At 42.2% G+C, this 27,598-nt stretch overlaps 2 protein-coding genes across 8 annotated transcripts in view; one reads left to right on the forward strand and one right to left on the reverse strand.

The window, feature by feature from the left end:
- Positions 1-27,598, reverse strand: part of KLHL5 (kelch like family member 5) — a 146,166-nt gene that overhangs the window by 88,715 nt on the left and 29,853 nt on the right. The window lies entirely within an intron of this gene.
- The window catches only part of TMEM156 (transmembrane protein 156), a 96,860-nt gene continuing 70,870 nt past the window's right edge, over positions 1,609-27,598 (forward strand). Inside the window, exon 1 of the mRNA XM_014522534.2 lies at positions 1,609-1,819. Coding sequence (XP_014378020.2) covers positions 1,609-1,819 — 211 coding nt within the window. The remainder of the gene's footprint in view (positions 1,820-27,598) is intronic.

Here is a 27,598-nt window from a genome sequence, read left to right on the forward strand (position 1 = left end):
GTGGCGGTAGTCCCCCCGTCCCCCAACGGGCTTAGTTTAAAGCCCGGTGGAGCAGGTCAGCCAGTCTGGCTGAGAAGAGCCTCCTCCCTAGAGGAGAGAGGAGGAGGCCATCTCTTCCCAGCAGCTCGCTGCCTCGCGCGCCAAACAGCGGGCTGTGGTCATGAAAGCCAAAGCCTTCCCGACGACATCAGCGCTACAGTCTTTGGTTGACCATGTGGATCCTCCTCTCCCTCCTCAGCCCATAGCCTGAGACTGGGAGGATCGACGAGAACACCACCTGTGCCCCCAGACCCTTTAGCCCCGCTCCCAAATCCCTGTAGCGCCTCATGACCTGGCTGATTCTTATGGGGAGCTTTAGTTATTAGGCCATCTGCTGGGAGGTAAACACAGCAGTGCACAAGCAGACCAGCAAATTCTTGAGTATACTGGGGATAACATTTTTGATACATATAGTAGAAAGGCCAACTACAGAGGGGAAGGTCTTGACTTACTGCTCACAGACAAGAAGGAATTGGTTGAGAATGTGAAGGTGGAAGTTAACTTGTGTGACAGTGAACATGAAATGACAGAGTCCAAGATCCTAAGTGGAGGAAGGGAGGAGAGCAGCAGAATAAGGACACTGGACTTCAGGAAAACAGATTTTAGTAGGCTTAGGGAACTGGTAAACAGGATACTCTGGGAGGCAAGTCTGAGAGGGGAAAATGGGTACAGGAAAGCTGACTGTACATTAAGGAGGCCCTTTTAAGAGCACAGAAGTAAGATATGCCAATGAAACAGAAGAATGGGAAGTGCAACAGAAGCCCAGCCTGTCTACACAGCAATCGCTTCAATGAGTTGAAACTCAAAAAGGAATCCTATAAAAAGTCAAAACTCAATCATAGCACTAGGCAAGAATACAACAATATCACAAGAGCATATTGGTGAAGCCATTACAGACAGAAACAAGCAAATGTCTCATTGGGTTGAACACTACTCAGATCTACACTCACAAGAAAGAAACATCATCAGCAAATAATGGGACCAAATACCAACTCTACAGGTCAGGCCAGAGTTAGATATGGAGCCCACTGTAGAAAAGCTAAGCAAGGCCATTGATTCATTATCAAGTGGCAAGGCTCCTGAAAAAGATGGTATCCCAGCAGAAATTCTCAAGTGTGGGAAAGAAAGCCTACTACCATATCTTCATCAGCTACTACTTAAATGCTGGAAAGAGGGTGAGGTACCACAAGACGTGTGTGAAACAAACTTCATTACTCTGTATAAAAATAGAGGAGATAAGGGAGACTGCAAGAACTACACACGTATCTTGCTACTAAGTATAGCAGGAAAAGCAAGGGTCATCTTGGTGTGCCTACAACAGCTGGCAAGTCACGTGTACGCTGAATCTCAGTGTGGATTCAGGGCTGGAAGATCAACCACACACATGATATTTTCCCTGCAGCAACTTGAAGAAAAGTGCAGAGAGCAAAATCGACCAATGTACATCGCCTTTGTGGATCTAACCAAAGCATTTGACTGACCATCAGCAGAGCAGGCGTATTTGCAGTCCTAGAAATGATAGGATGCCCACCAATCCTGTTAAGTCTTATACGTTCATTCCACGACAACATGAAAGCAACTGTTCAGTTTGATGGGTCTTCTGACAGCTTTGAGGTTAAAAGCAGAGTAAAGCAAGGATGTGTTCTTGCCCCTATGCTCTTTGGAATCTTCTCAGTACTCCGGCACTGCGCGTTTAAAGACATGGAAGGTGGAGTGTACCTTCAGACAAGATTGGATAGGAAACTCTCCAACCTGTCACAACTCAAAGCAAGGACTAACGGTTAGAAAGGTGCTTATCAGGGACCTTCTATTCGTCTATGATGCTGTCCTTAGAACCAGGACAAAGAACTCATGGATCTGCTCTCAAGAGCTTGTCAGGCATTTGCTCTCACCATCAGCATAAAGAAAACAGTTGTACTAGGACAGGGAGTTCGACAAGGTCCATCAATCACTCTTCTTGAGAACCAGCTAGAAGCAGTCCAAAATCTCAGCTACCTAGGTTCTACAGCAGGGGCAAGCAATTATTTTAGCTGGAGGGCAGCTTAATGTGTTTTGGTGAGCTGTCGAGGGCTGCATGGGTAGCCCCAACCCTTGACAGTTACCTCACCCCCCTGGTCACCATCTTGGGACCTGATGTCCCACCTCCCAACCCCTGACCTTTGCCACTGGAAGTCCCTCCCCTTACCCCCCAGAAATACTCCTTTTGGGAGGGGAGGGTTGCCATCTTGGAACCAGAAAAAAACAAAAACAAATCACACACTAAATGTCAAACACCTACTATATTATTGTCATGATTTGTATTTACATAGTATATATAGAGAAGATCGCACAATAACTCAAAAATAAAGTCTTGGTCATATATATTGTGTGGGGTGTGTATGGTGGGGGGGGGGGAATAGGGTATGTTGAGGGGTGTATATGTGGAGGGGCTGTGAGGGCAGGGTGTGGGTGTGTGACATTTGTGGGGTGTGAGGGATCATGGCAGAGAATGTGGGGACACCCCACACCCTCCCCCCATAGCACACACAGGCCCTGTTGGCAGCACCAGGAGCACCAGCAGGCAGTGAGTGCCCAATGCAGGTGCTGCCCAGTGCAGGTGCTGCCGCTCAGCAGTGCATGGCTCCGGCCAGTGCTGTACGCGGGGGTGAGAAATGTAGCCTGGCTGGGCTGTCTCTATTGCACAGAACTCTCCCTGCCTGTATGTGCAGCTCTTGAACATGCATACCATGGGAGGGACGCCCCATGCGCTGGAGCCCACTGCCTTTCCTGCCCCCTGCCACAGGTTCCTATATTCTGCTGGAAGTGGAGGGGAGCCCCTTCCCCTGCTTCCCCCCCAAGAGTCTCGGGAGCTATGGCAGGGGGCAGGGAAGGCAGTGGGCTTACGCGCGTGGTGCTTCCCTCCCGTGGCATGTGAGTGTAAGAGTTGCACGTGCACACAGGGAGTGCCGTATGATTGAGGCAGCCTGGCAGGGCTGCACTCCTTGCCCCATGTGCAGCACTGACCAGAGCTGCGTGCAGTTGGGCAGCAGTGCCTGCACCAACACGAGCACCTACTGCCTGCTGGTGCGCCTTTTGCTGCCAACGGGGGCTGTGCATGCCATGGGGGGACAGTGTGAGGCGTCCCCACATGCCCCCACAATCCCTCACACTTACACCATGCCCATCCAAGCTCTGCACTCCCCCTCCCCACCCCCGGGTGTAGGCTCTGCACTGCCACCAGCCCTACACTCCTACTCAGCTGCAGCTCCCCTCAGCCCCCACCACTCTCTACCTGCTGCCCGGAGCAAGTAGGATGCCAGGGAAGCTGCGCAGGTCCTTTGGCAGCTACAGCAGTAGCTCTGTCCAGAAGCTGCATGCTAGCCGGGCGGGGCCCTTCTGCCCACAAGGGTGGGAGCGAGGCACATTATGGTATGTTGGCAGGGGTGTGTGTACATGGATGCCTTGCTCCCACCCCCTGGGCGGAAGGGCTGGGCAGGGTACAATTAGTTGGCAGATGTTTGCAGGTCAGATGAAAGTGCCTGGTGGGCCAGATCTGGCCTGTGGACCGTATTTTGCCAGCCCGTTTTACAGTGACCACCAACCTCTCACTGGATGATGAACTTAATTTAATGTTCACGTCAGAGAGGCTCCCATTACTTTCAGCAGACGAACTAAAAGAGCATGGAACAACTCAAAGCTTACCATCAAGACCAAAATGTTAATGCACAAAGCTTGTGTACTCAGTACTCATGTATGGTGGGAAAACATAGATTGTGCTGGCTAAGCCATCTGAGCAGATTGGAAGATGGACATATACCCAAGGGCATGCTATACAGGGAACTATTGGAGGGAACAAGATCAACAGGATTTCCCAAGCTTTGCTACAAAGACATATGCAAGCGAGATATGAAGGCATTTGGAATTGATCCTGACCAATGGAAATCTTGGCTAGTGCTCAGAACAAGTGGCGTCATCATCTCCACCAGGGCATCAAAGTCTATAGGAATTGGCTCCAACAGCTTAAAGAGAAACAAGTCCATAGGAAGCAAGCAGCTCCTGAACCACCCAACCATGATGCAAACACTTGCAACCACTGCCACAGATCAAGTAAATCTCGGATGGGACAATTCACTCACGGGACACTACAAACCATCTACATCATAGGCTGCAACACCCACCGTGTCTCACAGATAAAAGGATGCCAAACACAAGGGCATGCAAGGAGAAAGTTAGGAAAGTCAAGGCACAATGTGATGCACCTGGCAAAGGATATAAAAGGCAATAAAAAGGGATACTACAAGTATGCCAAGAGAGGAGGAAGACAGAGGAACCTTGGGTTCCTTATAGACTACAGAAGGTAATCTAGTTGCAGATGATGCAGAGAAGGCTGAAGTATTTAAATGTCTTTTTTACTTCACTTTTCAAAAAGAGGGCCAGCTACCAGATGAATGCAGCTGCAGCAGGAGAGAACAGCCTAGAAGGAGACAAACAGCCTGGAGTAAAACAAGAACAGGTTAAGAGATTACTTAGAGAAGTTAGATGCTTTCGAGTCAGTAGGAGTGAATAGAATGCACTCTAGGGTACTGAAGGAACTGGCTAAGGTAACTTCAGAGCCACTGGCTATCCTCTTTGAGAACCCATTGAGGTCAGATGAGGTTCCATTTGACTGGAAAAGGGAAAATTTAGGGCCATCTTAAAAAAAAAAGGGAAGAAGGAGGATGTAGAAAATTGCAGACCAGTCAGCCTGACCTCAATACTGGGAAAGGTCCTCAATGAATGTATTGTGAAGCACCAAGAGGAAAACAAGGTTATCAGGAAGAGCCAGCATGGATTCACCAAGAGCAAGTTGTGCCTGACCAACCTTATTTTCTGCTTGATAAACCCTGAGCTTGGTTTTGGATCCGATGTCATGGTCTTCAAACACCCATTTCCTTAGGCGGATGCCTGAAGGATGATTACAGGGTAGATGAAAATGGGCTTTTCTCTGTGACCACAGAGACAGGACTAGAAACAACAGCCTCAACCTTCAGTAGGGGAAATTTGAGACGCAGCTGGCGATTAGGAATAACGAGGGTGGTCAAGCATTTGAACAGACTACCTAAAAGAAATGGCAAAATCTCTCTCTCGGTAGTTTTCAAGAACAGGTTAGATAGACACTTTGCTGTGGTGGTTTAAATCAGGGATGACCCTGCCTTGATCAGGGACCTGGACTCTGACCTTGTAAGCTCCCTTTAAGCCCTACTTTCATAGGAACCTATGAACAGGAGGCAAACTTCAAGATATGTTCACTTGGTCAAATTCTCATGATTTATATGCCATGTTATCCAATAGTTTAAGAAGATTCCACTTGTGGTGTCTTGCACACTTTTGATGAAGGGCATGCAGGAGAAATGATGAAGTATAAATCTTTCCTTGAAGATCTAAGTGTATGTATCACATGATAACATGAATCATTATTATTAGTTATACATGAAATTTCAAAACATTGAACCTATAATTTACAATACTTTACATAAGTTTCTCACATGTAATCAAGGAATGAAAATAATAAAGTAACGGCAAGGGTTACAATACAATATAAACAATAAATTAAAAATTAAAAAGGCAATAATTAAGGGCATGATTCTCTCAGCTGTAACTTGAGTCAGAATATATAGGAAAATAAGGACGCAGTTACTCTGGTAAAGGATAAAGAAGCCAAATAGGATGTGTACTTTAATTTTATTAAATTTACACTTGTTTGTAGAAGTATATAACCCCCATCACTTTCAAAAAATCCCCAAGATAACCCAATCACCAAAAATAAAATTAAAATATTAAGACTAGAGACATTTTCTTTCATACCTGAAATGGATAACTCTTCTTTCCCATTATATTACTAAGTAGTTTTATTTGCCATACTTCAGTTCCTTCCCTATCCTTGACCTTTTCTGCAAATAAAAATGTATCTGTTGTATTTTAACTATTGCATCAACCTCTCAGAATGAAAGATGGAGTTTTAATATCAATTGCTTGCCACCTTGAGAAATTGTTTTATACACTGCTCTACATTGAAAAATTACAATCCAAATTAAGATATTTCTAAAAATATTAAAAGGTACTAGCTCTGCAAACTAAATGATGATGTATTCATGACATCTCTAGGAACTACTTATATTAAACTGCTTTAAAAAAACATACTGAAAATCACCTCAAACAGAAGACCCCTACATATGTATATTATGGATAGCTGGATATATATATCATACCAAGGTAAAGCAGATTCTTCTAAACTCTCAGAATACACTGTTCATTCCCTTGCAATTTTGGAACATGATTACAATTCAATAACCAAAGAAAACACATTAGGTTGACTAATATTTTTTCCTGGGTATTTATTTTTCCATCCTTAAAGGATATGAAGAGTGCAGTGTTTATGCTTATCTGTTTCCCCCTGCACCCAGAAGATTCTTCTATATGAAGGTTTTCATTCTTCAAAGGGAATGAAATGCACTATACCTGCACTATCCACTTTATTAACACAGTACCTTTAAATAGTTACACTCTTTCATAATGTCAAGTCATTGCAAAATTAATTCAAAAGCTAAAAAGCAAACACTATGAAATGAATTTGAAATAAATATGCATACTACAGTAGTTACTGTAATACTCGCCACAACAATAAAGAACAGAGCAAAGCACCTTCATTGTAGTATAGTTAAGTTATAAAGGAGGTAGCGGAAATAAAGCAAGTAAGAAAGAAGGGAATTTATGTATTACTCGCTTTCCACCAATCATTAAGAATCTTTTGCTAAAAGAAAATAATCTTATTATTATTATACATTATTTATTCTTTAGCAACAATAATAGGGTTGAAGAGAGAAAAAGACAATTATCATATTTTCAGACATAAAAGACCCATTTTGTTTAGTCTAAATTAGGCTTACAATTAAAGACATTCCTGCCTTAGTTTACCACACAAGCTGGTTGGCAATATATCACATTTAGTGCATGAAGTAAACATTTTTTTCCTCAGGTTATACATATCTAGATTTTTAAGACTGAAAAATAATATAAAATGAGAGTATAGGCAAAATGGGAACTGAAGCATATAGTCTACAGCTCCTATTTTATTTTACCACTGTTCTTGAACAAATTACACATATATAGATACTTGCATATATATTATTCTTTCTAACTATGAGGCTAATTCTTAGTCCACCTACACCCGGAATAAGTGCTATTCTACAGCAATGGGGGTGGGGGGACAGCCTTTAAAAATTGTTGTGCAATGTACCTATAAAGATTATATCAATATAGGCATATTTTAAATCAATTGGAAACTAAGATAATCATTTTAATTAACTTTAAAGAACAACTTTATTATAAGCAAACTTCTTTATTAAATACATTTGAAGTAGCAAATAATATTGAACCACATACTTTTAAAATTTTTAATGAAAAACTCAATTTTCTGAAATATTTAGCATACAATGTTAGTTTAAAACATAAAACTATGTTAAAAACAGAAAATGACAACAGATTTATTACAACAGGAAAGTAACAATTAACCTGCATGAACTGCTGTCCGATTCATTTTCTTCTTCACTCCCCCCGTCATCTGCTTCAGCTCTGTCAAGCCAATGTGCACCTTCTGAGTCTTCTGTTGAGAACTCAAATGTAGGGACTTCAGAGGTGGATGCCATTGGCCAAAGAGGTGAATTCTGGAAATCCTGTTGGCTGGACCTTCTGTACCCAATTGACGCCAAAGGCAAGGGCAGGTTACCTGGATCTAAAAACTTTGTCCCACCATTTGTTGCATTTTGTCCTCTATTCCAGAAGTCTCCCTGGTGGCTATCAACAGCAGAATTAGGGGTTGATGCCTGATGACCAAACCACCTCCATCTGATTTTTAAAATCTGCTTCACGTCAAACTCTTTACGAGAGCCAGACATCCTCAGTGAAAGCAAGTGATCGTCTAGGCAACAGGGCAAGAAGCAGTGCACATAAAAGAAGATTTGTGCACCCAACCAAGACAAGAGAAACACATGCTCCGGCTGCCTGTGGCAAGCAGATTTTTTAGGAAAAAAACAGACAGCATTCACATAAAAAGAGAGATTTTTTAATCATGTATCATCTGGATGTAAATAAATGATAAGGGATGATTTGGGGATAAAAGGACAAGGTGGAACAATTGCCTTAATCAAGAAAAACTCCAATCTGCTTACATTAAAGCAGCCTATGCACTTTCTATTGCTCTTCCCTATCCTCCGACCATTAGCTTTCACAAACACTAACAGCATTCATTAAAGCCCTTTCAAACACTGAATGCCACCCCTTTTTCTTAAACCACAAATGACAGAACACAATTCCTATGCTGCATCTCAGAAACTCTCCTGCTTATTCTGTTAACTCTTGCCTACTACAAATGGAAAAAATAGTGATTCTAAAGAGCAAATGAAATATGTTTCCTGCACTGCTAGAAATCATTTACAAAAAGGCTAAAAAAATCCATTATACTGCTTGTATTTGAGAAGAAACTGAAATGGAAACAATTCCTTATTTCTTTTCCATTACATGGTGTGCATCAAACCTTTAAAACAAAAACTAAAAAAACCCCAACCAAACAAAACAACCAGACTGAATGGCTCAGGGGACTGGTAATGGGTTATAGAACCTTTCATCTTGATGTGGTTTTTTGATTCGAATCTGGGTCTGAGTGACTGAAAGTTATTACTGATGGTTGTTTAGCAGTCTGTGTGAAATGAGCTAATGGTTTTTATCCATTACATAGCACAAAAGCCATAATCACTACTGAAGCTGAACGGTCAAGTTATCATCCAGATGGTCAGAGACTGAAGTAAGTCATCAGGATCACACTACTTTTTACCTCTTAAAATTGGTCCTATAGGTCACATTAAAGCCACAATGATGGGACAGAATTAGAAAATAAACATTGCTTACAGGAAGAGTTCAGCCTTCAAACCAAACCAAACCTTAAATTTAAAGTTTATAGATATTTATAAACTATCACATCAAAATTCTGTATTTGGATTTCCAGAATGGAAAAGAAAATGACAGGAGTGTAACTTACTATGTATTATACTTAATCACATATTACATTTAACTTGCTACATGAAAGAAAATACCCCATACCTACATGATGTAGCGGATCATTTGGGTAACCAAGCGGCAGAGTTTAAGACAAAATGGAGAATGTTAATAGTTTAGGAGGAGCAACTAAAAATATAGCATAGATTTTATTAGCATCCTTGATAAACAGAGTAGGTCTGCATTTTCATCCATCGGTGAATTTATTCTGTTCAACTCTGGCTACTCCAGGGTATGCAAACAGAAACTGGACAAAAATGCTTTTCCCCCTCCATTTACTTTTGGCAGTAACAATATGCTTTACTCTTTCTTTTGTGAATTTTAGAACTAAAAATCATGCGTTTATCATCACTTCAAGATTAGGTTATTGTAACAGGCTTTAAATGGGCTACATGCCGGGTCCTCACAAAAATTTAAGTAATGCTGAATTTTGCCACCCACCTATTAAACAGATTTTCATGCCATGAGCAGGTTATATTAATACTCTGGGATCTACACTAATGAAAGCGCTGGTTTTAATCTATTAAGCACAAAATTGCTTAGAGCTGGTTACTAACAGACTGCTTCTCCCACAGGCTATTACATTTGCTATCACTAGAGATGCTTCAACTTTACCTAGTCATATAAGAACCAGATACCAACTAGGTCTTCCCCATGAAGACCTTCTCTTCATTTTAGAATCTATACACTAACTCTCTGGTCCCCAAGATCCTACACTTGTTAGTCACTGAAGCACGCCCAGATGATTAGGAAGACATTTGGGGTGCAAGAGAAGTGTGTGGGTGTATACGCACATGTATATACACACACACATATATTTGGTTATTGTTGCTCCCTTTGTGTGTGTATGTATACACACAAACACACACACACACACACACACTCACACACACACACACACGCGTGTAGTTATTGTCGCTCCCTTTGTTTGAGCAGAGCAAAGCATGAGCTTACTTAAAGATAACAATGATCTTATAACTGACACAGAACATTTAACAGACAATAAACAAGATACCTTCCCTACCCTTACCGTACATGTATAATTGACCTCACATTTCAATTTCAATGAATATCAATATAAAATGCATGGATTTTTAGATGATCTTACCAATTACTATTTAAAATAATTGAACTTGCAAATTTAAGAATAGTATTGATTGAACATGGTTCTACTCTGAGAAGTCAGATCATAGAATCATAGAAAAATAAGGCTAGCAGGGACACCTGGGGGTCATGTAGTCCAACCTCCTGCCTGAAGCAGGATCATCCCTGTTTAAATGATCCCATCCAAAGCCTTGCCTAACCAATTACTAAAACTACAGTCACCCCTCTCACAACCACAAGGCATAGCACCCTAACCTGCCATAAGTAAAGCAGGACAATGGTATATAACCTTGTCTCCCATTGTAGCCAACAAAAATAGATGACACAAGACAAAGAAAATATTAACATGTGGGTACCCCATAGATGCAACACAGGCTTTGTATATAATAAAACATTCGTTTTCTTCACTTAGTAGCATAAGAAACAACAGAGCAAGAAAAAAAACAAAACAGTAAACCATACACCCATTTCCTATGACCAAAACTGGTCCTGCAGCTAAATTGATTATCCCTGTCTGTAACCCGGTACTATCCTTCCCTCTTCCTCGACCATTCCCCAAGCTTCTTGTTGCTGTAAGCTTTCTCTGGTTTATATCCCTCTCCCTTCCAGCACCTAACTACCACATTTACTCAAATACAAGATGAGATTTTTTTTTTTTTACCCCAGTCAGCATAGGGGGAAAAAAGACCTTCATCTCACATTCACATACAAGGAAGCCTCATTAAATACTTTGTCTATCATTAAACTGCTGCCAAAAGAAGCACGTGCTCAGTAACGGAAAGCAACTATGAAGGTGATTAAATGCAGCCAACACTGAGTATGACTATAAAATATATGGCCCATACTGGCCAAACATACTGATGGGAACCTTTTTTGTTTGTTTGTTTTATTTACAAGTTTCATTAAAAACACATTTATCACCTTACACTTACAAAGCTTCACATACTGAGCATCCCCGTTTTACCAAAACTTAATATTGTAAAAACTACATATCCAAAAACGTACAACTACATATATTAAATCCTTAAAAATCATAAAACTTCCCACAAAATCCTTACAGAGCTTTTTTCTTCATAGAGAACCCCATGAAAAACTACTACCTCAGTAATCACCTGAAACTCTCTGCCCCTCTCATCAGTTCTCTCTGTTAGTTCAGTTAAACAAGTGTGTCCAGTCCTCCTTCCTCCACTTCTGCTCTGCCTCTTCTTCTCGGATCTCTTCCTTGTCCCAGTTGATATACTATTTCAGTTCATGCAGCCCTAGCTTCAGGCACTCTTTCAGTGAAGGCCAACCCCTTAAAAACTCAGAGGTTTCTTACTTTCCATAAATTAGTTTTAACACATACTAATAAAGCAGAGTCGATAAAAAAAATCAACGATTTTTTTAAAATAAAAAAAAAATCTGATTTTTTTAACTTTAAATAAGGTTTTTTATTTAATCGTATTTTTTTGTTAAGATGCCTTTTGGATAAAAATAAACCTATATAAAGATAGACTTAATTTAAGATATGTTAAAGCTCAAAGATATCATCATGGAATAGGGATTATAACTTCTAATTACATACTATTTGAGACAATATATTCATGTAACCTTTTTAGAAAAGTTTTATAAATAGGTCAAAACAGGCCATGGACTATATTAGGGGCCCAACCTTATGGGGTTCCCAGAGGCTCCTCCATAGATTAGTAAAGGTTAAAGAAAATCACTCTACCCAATAGGACTCAGTGCTCAGTCTAGAACTGGGGTTGTCAACCAGGAGTTCACATACCCCCAGGAGTACTTGGAAAGAGGCTAGAGGGGTACATGCAGGCAGGTTTTTACCAAGATTCAGTTTTGTCTTCAGCATCTGGTGATCCCTAAATGCCACAATTACAATTCCTTTCTTCCTTATCTCTGTTTCTCTTGATAGAACACAAAGTCAATTCTTGACCATTTCTTTCCACTGGGGTCAGAGTCCCCGTGAAAATTTTCTCCCTTGCTCACTGTGGCAGGGCACTGGTTGTGCCGGCCACTTTAAGGTCCTGGAGCTGGCAGCTACCAGGTGCCTGATTAGGGCAGCCATTTTGGGATCTGGGGCTGCTCATATAAACAGGACAGCTCGGCTGCCTAGAGGCCAGGCAACAACACTGCCTGGCTGGAGGGCTGCTGATATCATCTGAAGGTAAGGGAGGAGCTGTAGGGGATGGTAAGGAGGCTCTTGGTCCTGTGTATGATCTAAAACTGCACCGTGCTGGGAGTGGGTGGCCTGGTGGGGCTCCCAGTGGTGCAGGAGTCCCTAGGAAATGCCAGGTCAGTTACCACCCCAGTGAAAGGTGGGGGGAGGTATATGGAGTATACACATACATTGAGCAGTGATGAGCTGTGGGATCACCATGGTTTGAAATGCTGTTGACTCTGCTAGAGCCCAGACCAGTGAACTATGTAGTAAATCATGAGCTAATATCATGCATAGTTTTTACTATATCAGAGGTTGGAAACCCCTGGCATGTGTGCCAGAGCATGGCATGCAAAGCCATTTTGCTCAGCATGCCACAGCTGGTCCAGGCTCTGGGCAGCTGCAACAGGCTGTGGGCAGGTTGTGAACAGCTGCCCTGGGCTCTGGCACAGGCTCCATTCTGGTGGCAACTGCATGGGTTATTCACGGCACAGGGCACAAGTTGAGGTGAAAGTCAGGGTTGGGGTGTTTTTGGCACTCCAGCTAAAAAAGTTGCTGACCTCTGCACATATATATAAGTAGGTACACAAGTGCTGCTGCTTAACAGTGTGTGTTTATAGAGTATCCATGCTAAAACTTGTAGCAGTTCCAGAAAAGGTAAAATGCATCAGTTCTGGATGAACTGTGTACCTGTAGTTAGTACAGGTACCTGCACTACCTGTGTACCTGTAGTAAGTTGCCTATATACAGAAGAATTTGTGGGGCAGAGGGCAAGGAGGCTACCTGACCCCCCAGATTTATTTTCCCTGCTGTAGCAGTGGGAGAGGGACAAATTCAAGGAGAACCACCAATAATTTAGGTTCTGTACCTGGAAGATTATAACAAACGTATGAATGTTCTAATTATTGGGGGAGAAGACCATCTTATATTTGAGTAAATATGGTATTATTCAGCTGGTAGTGTTTCTCCACTTTGTACTTCACAAAATCCAAGCAGACAAGTTGGCAGAAGTAGCTTCTCTCAGCTCTAACCATCTCACCAAGCCAACTGCTTACTGTAGTTAACTTAATGACTGTACTTTGACAGCTCTCCATCATAAGTAATTTGATGGGTGGGTTTATTTCTGAAGCCTTGTCAGCAAAAGGTAAATGCAGCAACTTTCACCACAACAATTTCATAGCATCAACCAAAGTTCCTAACTTTGCAGTGTTAGGACTGCAAAACAGATTCCTCAAATCATTACAAATACACAGAATAAAGAAACTAAAAATACTGCCAGGAGTCATGATAAGCTAGACTGTAGGAATTGAGCGAAAGGGGTGGGGGAAGGAAAATCCTTCTTTTACTGAAAACTAATTATATTTGATGTGATATTTTGATGGGGGAAGGAATGTAGGCGCAAAGAAAGAAGGGGGGGAGAGAGAGCAAGAGAGAGCACATGAGCACAAGCGCGCCACAAACACACTAAATATGGCATGCAATAACACCATGTTCATAAGGCACTAAGAGAAACGCATTTAGGTCCCAGTCCTTCAAACCTTGTTCACAGGTACTTTTACGAAGTTAATCAGAACCTTCAAAGTGCATAATTAGGCGCATAAATCTGTAGCACTGATGCCATCTCAAATTTAAGAACCAAAAAAATCTATGCCTAAGCACATCTTTTCGCATTAACTGCTATATATTTAATACTTTATAGTGAACTGTAAAAGCATAGAATTTACCTGAGGATAAGTTGTCCTCTATTTGTTAACATAATTCTGTTTAAATTAATGGGCATTTAAACACTTTCTGCAATGATGCTCTAAGCTTGACAAGTTCCAATTCCAATGATTATAAACACACTGATTTTCTTTAAAAGACAAAACCCTTGAGCTTATAAGTATTTAATCATGTGTACAACTTTACTCACATGAGTAGTTCCACAGACTCCAACAGGGCTACTGAAGTGAGTAAAATTCTGAAAAGAATTGTGTGTGTAAATGACTGGGGTTAAAGTTGGCAAAATTCTGCTTTCTGACTTAAGAACAACGTAAAATAAATATGGTACTAACAATAATTTGTTAAAATTGAAGTAGCAGAAAAGATTGCAAACTCCAAGAATATATCAAGACAGATTTTTTTTTTTTTTTAATTTACTTCACTAACAGGACTTTGGAATAATTTATCAGCATAACATGAAAGAACAGAAGAGACCTATGTCAACCTTTTTCTCTTTTATTAGCTAAGAAAGTTCTGACCCAGACATTCTTAGACAACATAATTATGACCTGTTTCATTTATCCAAGTGCTAAAGAAGAGTTTTAACTATGTTGGATAACAGCTTAAGCAAAAGTATTTATTCCAAGATCAGCAGGTGCTCTTTAATACCAATTACATCATTTAAAAGGGACATAGCTAACATGAGTTTAGTGAGATTCTTCTGTAGATAGCAATTCATTTGAATTTTGCACATGCATTTTCATAATAATGTAAAATACTTTGAGTGAAAGGCAGTTAAACCATCCAAGTAAATCTTTTAAAAAGCAGATTAAAATAGGCAAGTCTAAATAATTCACACTTATCCACTAATAATTAGTATTCACTAATTAGGATAGCAATGCTTAAAAATTAAACTTCCAAAGGAACAAATACGTAACTAATAATGACCCTGTCTGAAGCATTTTTAAGACTTGAAAATTAGCACTCTCTTACTCTGGGTGGTTTTTCCTATGGCTGCTGCTGCTACCTTTTGACTTAATAATGATATAATCATGCTATTAGCCATCAATGCAGCATCAGATATTATATTTTCAAACTAATCATTCTGTCAGACAAGTTATAAAAATAAATGCACGCTGTATTTTGAAAAACCTTCTTTGATTTTTTCAAGTTTAAAGTTTGGGGGACAAAAGACTCGGCTAGTCCTTAGATGTTAAGCATCAATTAAGAATGAAAGCACCAAATATAATTAAAGAAGATATACAGTCCTTATTTTAAAAAGCTAGAGTATTGTCTTTTCTAATTCAATATACTCTTCCTAACTGTAAATACTGCAATTCAAGCTCCCCAATATAATTATACTTTTAAAAAATGGATACAAAGTAATATGCTCAGCTTCCAGTGTTTGCAAACCTTGGACATCAATGCCAAGGCAAAGAAGATTGCCTCAATGCTACAAATTAGCCCTGCACCCTTCCCCAAGTGCCATTTCAAACCACTCCCCCTGCCTGATCTGCTGCTCTGCTTTCTTCCAGCTCTGTGCTCCCCTGCCCAACCTGCTACTTTGTTTTCTGCTCCCTTCCCCCTCTCTAATCTGCTGTGGGCCACACAGGCTGTCCAGGCCACATGCGACATGCACACCACAGGCTGGCAATCCCTTCTTTAAATAATGGATAAAGCAGCTGTCCTACAGCCCTCCTGTTTCTTCCTCCACCCTCCTAAATCTGCCTTTCTTAGACAGACTGAACCCTGCATATTCTCACACAGGCCTCAATTTCAGTTTGGCACTGGGGAAACATGCACCCAATTGTACTGAAAACAAGAAAAGGGAAGATGTGCCATCCATCTCCTGGTGATACTCCAACCCAAATCACCATGCTTCTCTAATAATGTCCCAGCAATGAGCAGAATTAATAATTAAAGTCTTGTGGAACCATGTGCAAGAGAGCCTCAAGCAACAAAACAACTGCCCAAACAAATTCTTTACAACTTCCTTGCCAGGCAACACTAGGACCACTTTAGAAAGGACTTTTAGAAAGGACTGCCTAAACAAGCTAAGAAAATCTCTCAATCAAGGCTACCAAAGGATTCTTACTGAGCTAAATAGAACATCCTGGAGATAATTTCCTGTTAGCATGAGAATGTAATCAAACAAGGGTGACACCATCTGAACAATTACTACATTCATTTTGAAATGGATAGAGAGGGTTAAGGAAATCTAACAATTTCCAAATGATGCCACAGTTGTCTCACCAGAATCCTTTCAATTCTCCTTAATCAGTGGAAGAACAGAGAAAGTATAAATCATAATTTTGTTGGCATTAAATGAGATTATGATATTCAAAAAGTTAATCAATGCCTATTTGGCAGAAGGTTAACTGTAGGGTAACTCAAAGTTCTATTTCAGGTCTTGCATTAATATCAAAAGAATGATACAATACAAGAGGAAACAATGAGAAAGTAATATTAAATCATCATATTTACTGATGATTTAATTATTTAACAAGGTTTATAGTACAGCATCAAGAATAATAAAGAGTATGGAAAGCTTGCAGATAAAACTGAATGGGCACAATTGCGACTGCCTAAGAAATGGTATAAATCAGTGGTCTCCAACCTTTTTAAGTTGGAGATCACTTTTGGAATTTAAAAGGAATCAAAGGTCTACCCCCTCCTCCCCACCCAGCAGGTAAGTCTGTGGGCAGGGGAGGGAAAAGGGCCACGGTGGGGAGGAGGTGGCAGTGGCCCTGCTCCCACAGCTGCAGCTAGAAAAACACTAGGAAGAGCCTAGCACTGCACTGGCCCCAGCCTGCCCCACCCCGCGGGCAGACCCGGGGGCACACACACCCCTGTGTCCTCCCAGGCTGCGTGCCCCCCCCTTCCTGTGCCCCCCAGACAACCTACTCACAGCTCTGTCCCCTGTCCTGCCTCAGCTGTGCAGAACCTGCCCCATTCCGTACCTCAGAGTTGCTGGTGCTGCCCTACTTTTGGGGGAGACATCTACCCCCCGATCTGTGCACAGCAAACTAGGCTTTCCACTCCAAGCTCTGCTGCATGTGTCCCCCAGGCCTCTGCCCCTTCCCTCCTCCACCGACTGACTAGCTGGGCTGGGCAGTGGTGCGTGCATGCATATGCATGCTCAGCCCCTGCTGCCCAGGATCAACATCAAGAGGCTTTGGGATCCCCTGTTCAATTCCAATCAACTGGTTGATATAAATAAAAGGAGATGGGATAAAAGTGCATAAAATGAGTTGGAGCAGGCAAAAACTTTAGCTCTCCCCATTTTATGACACAGGAAAAAAATCAAGCATTAAATACCTATAACGGAAAAACTTTTACCATAGGTACAAAACTTCCAAACAAAAGAAATCATTGAGGCTCATAAATTCCAATTCAAAAGAGAATTGACCATTTACATGGGTGTCAAGAATAATCAGAACTGTCCTAATTGATAAATAAATTACTATCAACTGAAGTTCTTCAAGATGTATTGTACGTTATGTATTCCCACTATGTGGTATGCATGTACCTTAAAGATAGTTTTTGCCTTAGCAGCACTTTTGCAGTATTCATCACAACACAGAACCCTCCAGGGAATTTTTTAAGCTTCCAGAGCATGTGAAAATCCTCCCTCCCTTCCCCTTCTTGCTCAGAAGCACACCCTCTCTCTGCCCCTTCCCTCCCACCCTCTTTCATTTTTCTGCTGGCTTGGGGCCAGGAAAGCACCAGAGGTTTTCTTACCTTCTACATGGGGGCTGGGCTGGGGCTGGGGCTGGGGATGGGGATGGGGGACAAGAGCATGGATGGATGGGGGGTTCCCCTTCCCTGTGGCTGCTCCAGGCAGGGGGGGGGACTACCATTTTTACTTGAATACAAGACAAGGTTTCCCTCCCTCCACACCAGCATGGGGAAGAAAGTCTCTCGTCTTACAATCACATACAAGGAAATCTCACTAAATACATTGTCTCTCCTTAAACTGCTGCAAAAAGCAGCATGTTCTCAGCAATGGAAATGAACTATGATGTTGATTAAATGCAGCCAATACTGAGTCTGACTATAAATTACATAGCTCATATTGAGCAAACATGCTGATTGAAACCTTTTTTTTTTTTTGTCCCTTTTAATTAAAAAAAAAAAAAATGAGCAGGTGTTCCCTCTACAGGGAATTGGCACCAGAACTAGAAGTACTGCAGTACCAGGCCAGCACTGGGAGGGCCAGAGTCAGCACTGGGAGGGCCTGACACCTTCCCCTTGGTGCCAAAAGGCAAATATAGGCTATGCTAATCTATCTGATAAAGATGTATGGTAATGCTCATTAACCACAGTCCCCTTCAGTACCAACTCTTTTTCAAGTCATGGTTAGCCACTACATTGTAAATACATTTTGACTTCCTTTTCCCATTTCCAGTGATTCCTGTTTCTTCACCAGCCTTAAATCTCTGACAAACATCACCAAAGGGGGCCCCAAACAGTTCACTCAGGATCCCTTTCTTCACCCCCTCTCAGCCTGGTGCATATGACTAGTGTGGCCCTGCCCTCCATGACGTGAATCCGGACCAAGCTGCCCTATGCCTCATTGGCATACAAGTTTTTGGAGGGGGGACTAATTAGCACATGGGTCCTTTGTGGGGGGGCATCTGGAGTACACACACCTACTGAGCAGTGCTGAGCTGTGGGATCACCATGGTTTGTGAAATGTTGTTGATTTTGGTGGGGCTCAGCCCAACAAACTACGTGGTAAATCACAAGCCTTTGGCTTTGGGCTAATATCATAAATAGTTTGGAGTTCCCATGGTTCTACGAAGTCCTGAAACGCTTTTGGGACAAATACAAACATCACATTGAGGCCCCAGCAATGCTGGTAAACCATCTCAAGATGCAGGAGGTGGTGAGGGCAAGACATCATATCACCCCTGGACCTACTATCTGGTGACAGTGGCCAAGCCATGTGGGAGCGAATCTTCCACAAGGAGCTGCAGAAGAAGCACAGAGACTCACAGTGGCAGGTAGTCCACTGGGCACTCCTCATGCGAGCATGGAAAAACAGTGCAGGGCAGAGCGGTTCACTCAACTGCCCCACGCAATCCTGTTGGTTGGAGGCAGAACAATAGACCAACTCTTCTGGGACTGCCCATATACCAGAAATGTGTGGAAGAGAATACGCATGCTCCTCCTGGTGGTGACAGAGGCAGTTTTGTATGGGTATTTGACTAAGCAGCAAGGAGCCTCGACAGTCTGCTTTGACCAATTCATCTTCTGCTTCAAGAACGCCTTATGGAAGACTAGAAACTTGCTCATAAATAGACACACAGACCTCCCAGCCAAGGACTGTATTAAAGTGGGACTGAGCGGTACTACACAAAGACAGTAGAAGAGGACAGGAAAGGGATGGCGAACATTGTATGGAAGACAGAAGCCTGGCATAGACTTGACAGAAACAAGCTCTCTGAAGAGAGCAATGAAGATGACAATGATGAATGAAAGGCCTAGGCAACTTGGGGGTGGGGGGAGAAAAGGGGGAGAGGACTGAAGTAGTCCTGTACATAACTGTGACAATTTCAAAGTGACATTGATGAGTGTACAGGCAGGCAAAAATGCAGGTATGCAGTGCAATCTTTGTAATGAGACTAAGAATGATGCAACTGTAAAAATGTGCTTTGGACTGTCAAGTAAACCACAGTGGTCACAAGACCGGTTGTTAGAGGACCAGTTATATACATATATCTATTTATATATATAGAAATAAATATTTTTGCAAAAAAAGTTTGGATTACATATAAGTAGGTGACATAGTGCTGCTCAAAAGTCTGTTTATAGAGTACCTGTGCCAAAACTTTCAGCAGTTTCAGAAAAAGGTAACATGCATCAATTCTGGATGAACTAAGTGTATGGGTACTATACAGAAATTGTTACAGCCATGTTTAATTTCAAAATTATTGTTTTTAAATTTGCCCCTCACTTCTATGTGATCTGGGAGAGCAGGGCCTGACAATAAGGGTAGGGTGGAAGGGGCTGCAGAGGGAAGATAGAGGGCAAAGGGTCTACCAAACCCCCATATTTATTTTCCCTGCTGTAGCAGTGGGAAGGGGACAAATATGAGGCAAAACTCCAATAATCAGATCCTATACCTGGAAAACTGTAACAAATTCATAAGTTTTCCATATATAGAATCCAAATAATGGGGAGTAATCTTATAAATTAGGGTTGTCTTCTATTTAAGTAAATATGATACTCTCCCACTATGTTGTTGCCACTGTCCCTGCCCCAGCTGACCCAAGGCCCCACTCATCCCACCTGGCTCTGAAGCTTCTCCACACTCGAGGAGTATAGAAAGCAGCAGCAACAGTATTTTCACTTACTTTACAGACTTATGTTTTGCCCAGTGATGTGGGCAGAGGCTGGGAGCAAGGGGTGCAGCCACCCCTGCAGTGAGGGTTACTACTCCTATACCCCTCTTTGGTAAGTACTGGATCCATCGCTGGCATCCCTGAACTTCCCTCTCTCTAGGGTTTAGGCACCTGTATCGATGCTGCAAGGGAGCCAGACCTCTCCTATCCACATGGGATCCCAACCCTAGAACACACTCTTGAGGGCAGGCACCTACACGTATTTTTCAGAAGAACTGAGCAGAGCTCAAAGTTTTTAAAAGAAAGCAGTGTCAGAACCCATTAAGTAAATGCCTATGGCACAGTGAAAAATCCCAGCACAGTGAAAAGCCCGCCAAGCCCAACGACTACATTTGTTTAAAATTCACAAGCCCTTGTAATTGGCTAACTATGCACGCCAAAATGCATGCCACCCATTGGCCGGTTACAAATTATTCCCACTTGGCAACTAGCAATTGGCCTGTTAACTATTCAAAAGTACGAGCAGCTTCCGCCCACGTTGGAGAACTCCGCACGCATCCTGGAGTAAACTTGGCAGACTGATCACCCACCAATGACTCCCCATCACCGACCTCCCTGACGTACCCCCTCCCCTGCATGCTCGATAAGCCATTTACAGAACGTCTCGTCTCGTCTCAAAGAGCTCTCGCTACGTTTGTAACTGCAATCAAAGTCAGCTTCTTCCTGTGCTGCACGCATCGGCGGCGTATGTAAACAATCTATTTTACCAATATGCATCTGTGCCTAATTCCACTCCACTCGCCGAAGTACCCACCTGACGTACCGGGCTCCCAGTCATAGCCCGGCAAGCCGGTCGGACACCACAAGCAGGAGGAAGAAGCGATGCCCATTATTCATGTAATAGCCTTGTAGTTAGAACACGAATCCAGGATATGGGAGACCTGGCTAACAGGACCTCTTTAGCCTCAGGAAATTCAAATCCATATTGTCCACCACCCAGGAGAGGGCTCTGATCACCACACTACCAGCTAAACGACATGGGGACACTCTCCATTGTTCCAGTTGATGCTGCGTCATTGAGATGCATGATTCAAGGAGCTAAAAGGAGTGCACACAGCAGAGCGGGATGGGTACCACCATGTTTTCCAGCTATGGGTCTGAATGGAAATGGAAGCGACTGTTCTGTGCTGATTTCTGTGCTGTCACTGTGTGAGTTTTGTTTGCTTTGAGCACACCAACAAGTCATATCTCTTAGGTGCTTTAAGGATCACTCTACCAATTTCTGGACCCACAGGAACTGGGGTTAGGCAGTCCTAGGCACCAAGCTGCTTACATCAGAGCAGTTCTGGCTTGTGAAAACAAAATTTCAAATGCCTAGGGAGGTTTATAGATAAAAATGGAGGCACCTAGTAAGTTTATATGCCTCTAAGATTGAGTTGTTTTTGGGCAGGGGTTTTTTGATTTGCTATTTTGGATAGCTTTGAGTGGTCAGACCATCTGTCATCTTCATCCAGGCTTGTGACAGATGACACCCAATAATGCCTTGTAGTATAATAGCATACAATTTGAATAGGTAATGTTATTTATTTTGAAAAAAGAACTTATTTTGACTTCATATTTCCTTTGAAACTTGTTTACATTCTGTGGTATTCTTGCCGAGTCTTGTGACATGTCTTTACTCAGGATGATGCCTTCAGTTCTCACAACCTCCTGGGTTTGCTCCTTTGGCTATTATTAACAAGTGGCAACCAAATTCTTATATGGGCAACCCCCACCTAACGCTGTTTTGCTTAGCGCTATTTTGCTATAATGCTCATTTTAAATTGACACCTGATTCCACTTAGCGCTCAACAAGTTTCGTTATAACGCTTGCAGTCACTATCTTGGGTCATCAAAAACACTTGCACTCACTATCTTGGGTTGTTAAAAACTTACGGTTTCACTTGACGCACATTTCACTTACCGCTCGGTTTTTCAGGAACTAATTAAGAGCAATAAGCGGGAGTTGCCTGTATCAGTTTTAAGAAGTTTTAACTTTGCAATACTTCCTGTATTACATAACTAGGGTATTTGTTTCCTGGGCATTAGCTCTCAGCTGATAGAGAAAAACACTCCCCAAAACAGCTGCAATTAAATAAAATGTGTTATATAAAAATACGTAAAGACAACAAAAATAATGTTGTTTTCCAGAGTTTTCTACTTTTATGAAAATGGAATAGTATGTGCACATATATTCACATGTAACACATCTATCCTGTAATATGAAACAAAGCTACCTAGTTTTCTTATGTCAACCTACTGGGCTTATGACCTGAGCACTCAAGATTTAATTGGAAGAGTGCATGGACTAAATAGTACAAAGGAAATTTTGATCCTTGTAAGCCAACTTGGTATCAGCTGTTTTTTATCCATACTCATGTCAAAGATCTATGCCTACTTCACTTTCCTCCTTTCCTGTCAACCTAACACAAAGTAGAACAGAGAGTGTGCTGAAGTTAGATTTCCCTTAGCTGATCTCAACAAACATACATGTATTTTATCACTAAAAAATGTAAAGGCATTCTAATGCTATCTGTGCTCTGTTAGTAATGCTAACTTCTAGGGCTGTGTGAAGCTTCGGTCCCCAATTTGATTCGGCGGAGATACGGCCTGATTCGGTGGCCAAATCTCCAAATCCGAATCGAATCAGAGGACCCTTTAATCTCTCTGAATTGAATCAGAACCCTCCAAATCGATTCAGAGAGATTCTGAAAGATTTGGTGATTCGGACATAGGCACAATGTGTGTACTACGTTGTGGAACATGTTTTTTCTACATACCTCTAGGTAGCAGGCAGCTCATGAATGCTGTGATGCTAGGGCACATGGAGTGTCCCACAGAAGCACGGGGGGCTCTTCAGCATGCTCAGCAGCAGACCTGGAAGTAGACCTGAAGCACTTCCGGGCCACTTCTGGGTCTGCCGGGGAACATGCTGGGGGCCCCCCCTGCGCTCTCCTCCAGCTCAGCAACTGGTGCCTCCTGGGTCTTGGGAGGGCACCTGGGGTCCCCCTGTGGCCGATTGCTGAGCCAGAGGGTACGGGGGGGGCCCCCCAGTGTGCTCCCTGCCACACCCAGAAGTGGACCAGAAGTACTCCTGTGGGACGCTCCATCTGCCCCAGCATCACAGCATTCACGAGCCATACCTGGTACCTCGAGGTATGTAGACACAGCTTTAAATGTTTTTTCTATGTCCAAATCGCTGATTCTCTGAATCAGCATCGAATCTTCAGATTCGGCTGAATCGAATCGGGGACAGTGATCCAAATCAAATCACTGTCCCTGATTCGGGCCGAATCCAAATTGAATAGGGCCTGTTTTGCATACCCCCACTAACCTTATAATCACATGTATCTTGGTATTTAGAGAGTCACTAGAACCTTAAAGTAAAGCTATAGGCTATGTGCCATATTTTCCTGTACATAAAATGCATCTTTTCCCCAAAAAACAACCAGTGGGAATTGGGGTCCACATTATATTTAAAGTATGCGAATCTTGGAGCCAAGTCATCCAGCTTGTGGGGGTCCCTACAGATTCAGAAATCTGGCACTGAGGAAGTGATGGCATTGCTAACTGCCATAGCAACTAGCACTCCCACTGCTCCCCTGCCATCAAATTTCCAGTCCCTGGTCAGATGACATGACCATGTATACTGATGCACAGCTCTAGCTGCAGGCACCAAAACACCAGGCAGCAGGCTCAAGAACAGGTTCAGCTCACTTGCTGCCACCACTCAATGACATTCTGGGGATGATCTTTTTTTCTGCATGCTGCCTTTCAAAAACAAGGTGTGCACTACATTGTGGAATATGTTATAGGCAAGAAAATATGGCAAATTCTTGATCATGTGATTTTTTTTTGGTTGTGGTCCAGAACAGTACTGGAAATTCTTGGCTGCAGCATAACAACTAAATACACTAAATAAAGTAATGTATATTGAGCCTATAAAGAACAATGTCTCTAACCAAAAGTATTCCTTAACCCTCTGCTCCCATAAATTATTTTCCACCTTATTTGCTTAAGTACTGAAATAACTAAATATTTGTAAACATTTAAAAATGAAGGTATGACAAAACCCCAAAATATTATACCAATTATACATCTTTCAACCTTTTCTTTTACAGCTACAATAGAGTACTTTCTTGTTCAACTCTGAATGTGTTATATATTTGAATATAACGGTATAATTAATTTTCAGTTAATGATTAAATAATCATTAATAATTAGTAAATCATAAGAAATTTACTGACAACAAAGATCAAAAATGCCCAAACAAAAAACCCTAAACTAAACACACAGGGAAACTTAATTCATTTCCAGGCTTTGATGTTTTAGAATTATGTACAGCAGAACACAAAAATGCTCCAATAATTTAAGTTATATCTGCAGTCACAGCCTTATTTGCTGCTAACATATTTAAGTATGTATTCTGATTAGACGCTAACATACCATGTATCAAAGTCTTTTTTGGAAACTACTCCCGTATTTATTCAAACCCAAGATAAAGTTCCTCACCTTCCTCCCCTAGTTAGCATGGGGGAACAAAAGCCTCATCTTAGATTTGAGTACCTGTCCAGGGCAGGCAGTGGCTCAGCTCCTGTTTTGGTCCCAGGGTCAGGGCTGAAGCCAGAATTGAGCAGTCACCAGCCTGGGCTAGAATGGCTCATCTGGCAGGGAAGGAGGCACACAGCTGGGGGGAATGCAGAGTGGACTTGAAGGGGGAGGGGGAAATCTGCAACCTTTTCTTCAACCCCCTGTCCTCCATGCCAATGCCTGGGGCAGGGGGAAGGGGGGAGAAAGAGTTGGCACAGGGAGAGCAGTGGGTGTGGGAGGCAGGCTATAAGAGGTGGGAGCAGGTGATGGGGGAGGCATGATGCAGAGGGGCAGGTGCAGGCACAGAGGGGCAGGCAGCAGTCAGGCCCAAGACAGGAGACAGGCAGCAAGGGGGGGTGGGGGGAAGAGGACAACAACAAGGGCAGGTGTCTGGCCCCTTACCCCCACTGCTGCTTTCCTCACCACAGCAGTGGGGGTGGGGGCGCAAATTTAAAAGCTCCCACTAATTAGATTCTATACATGGAGAATTATAACAAATGTATAATTATCCATGTATAGAAATTAATTATTTGGGGTGGGAGGTTGCCTTAAATTCAAAATAATCTTGGATTCAGATAAATACAGTAAGTCAATTTATTTCTGGTTCAGATTTAATCTTTCGTGTATGTGCATATCACTGCAAATTATCAGTGTGGGCACTGGTAAACATTATCTTTTCATATTCTCTCTCAATACTTAATGACATTTACAATACAGCCTTTTTTCAACTTATTATTACATACTGACAGAACAACTGAGAGATTATTGATTTAGGGGTGGTGGTAGATGGCAAGTTAAATGGTCCCAGATATATTAGAATTGGATTTGGTTCAATGAAACAACATTTTTTCTTCTTCAAAATGTGAAGTTATACATGCTTTACATAAATTGTCTTGTAACGACTGGTTTGTTTACAAACAGCAAGCATCAGACATTAACAGGATATATACATTTTTTATACTGGGCTTCCCAAAGCCTAAGCCAAGTAATTAAATTTGAGCTGCCAGATGAAACCCTTAACTTTTTGTAACCACAAATTTGGCTCATTGCACACTGTTTAGGAGAGAAAAATACCGAGCAACTCACAACATAATTAATCATCTCCTTCCAACAGTATGAACCTCCCACACAGAACAGCTAAGCTTTCTAAGTCTGCTATCTCATGAAAACAGACCTCTACACTTTAAAAGCACTACATGACTAACTGACGCAACACCCACATGTCAGCTCTGCACAGTTGGACCATTTGAGTCAACCTTGTTTAAAAATCAGATAGCCAAAGCATACAGAGGAGGATATCTTTTAATCTAGATACTAAATAATACCATAAATCTAGAATCAAGGCACGTACCATGTCAGTGGGTGTTCCGAACCATGATCCGTGCTCCTATATTATACCTCTCTAAGAAACAATTTTAAAGTTGTGTGAGGGGAGTGAACCACGTAATTCTCATTAATATCAATTGACATCAAGCAGATCCTCACAATCTGCTTTGAAAACTCATTAATTTTGTGTTAATGATCATTAGCAAGCTTGCCCCCTAGTTTAATTATTATATATATATATATTTGCATTTGTTAATCACTACGTAGTGTTCATTAGATATATAATTATGGACATTAATTTATCTTAAAATGTTTGGGAATCATTGCAAGTTTAAAGCTTGTATTAAGGAAAAGAGGCATGCAAGTATGCAAGTAGATTTGATAGAGCAGGGGTCAGCAACCTACAGCCCTAAGGCCTCATATGGCCAGCAGCAAAGTCCCCAGAAGCTGATAGAACAGCTGGAGGTTTGTGGGAGTTACATACTAGTGGGTCCAGTCCCCTTGTCAGCCTCATGCCTCCTTACCCACCCACCATAGGAGACACCACTGCTGTGGGGGGAGGCGCTGGCACAGCAAACATCCAGGGGGTTAACAAAACCCCTTTACCGCAGTGGCTGCCTCTCTCACCAAACTTACCTTTGCTGACTGCTGGTCTTGACATTTGGCAGCAACAGCAGCAGCCAGATGCCAGAAAGTCCCTACATTTGGTGACTCATGCATTATAGCCCAGGCTGCTGGCCATACTAATGCCTCTGCCTGCAGCAGTGACACCTCTCATGTGGGTGGTGGTGGGGAGGGTAGTGAAGCTGACAAGGCGACCCAGAGCTACACCTCTGTTCAGGGTAGGCTGTGGGTGGGGAGGGAGGAGAAAAGGGTGGGAAACAAGCAGCCTGGCAGTGGCCAGGTTGTAAGCAACAACCCGCTGTTGTTAAAAGGATGTCAGCCCCTGTAGTAGAGGAGCTACACTGACGGTCTCTGTTTCAAGAGCTGCATACTGATGCCTACTGCTTTAAGAATCTGGGTTGCAGATTCCAGGGAAGAGCCATCAAGGAAGGGAAAAAGAAAAAAAAAAAACCTGTTACAAATGTTCAGACTCTCCCCTATTATCCTCCCTCAAAAAGAAGATTCCATAGAAGGGAGATATTCAAGGGTGAGGCAATTTCAATAACTTCAAAATGGTATATTGCAGCAGAGACGAGTTGACAGAAGCCCCAGCTTAAGAAGAATT

The sequence above is a fragment of the Alligator sinensis genome, unplaced genomic scaffold (genome assembly GCF_000455745.1).
Source record: "Alligator sinensis unplaced genomic scaffold, ASM45574v1 scaffold246_1, whole genome shotgun sequence".
Classification (NCBI taxonomy): Eukaryota; Metazoa; Chordata; order Crocodylia; family Alligatoridae; genus Alligator; species Alligator sinensis.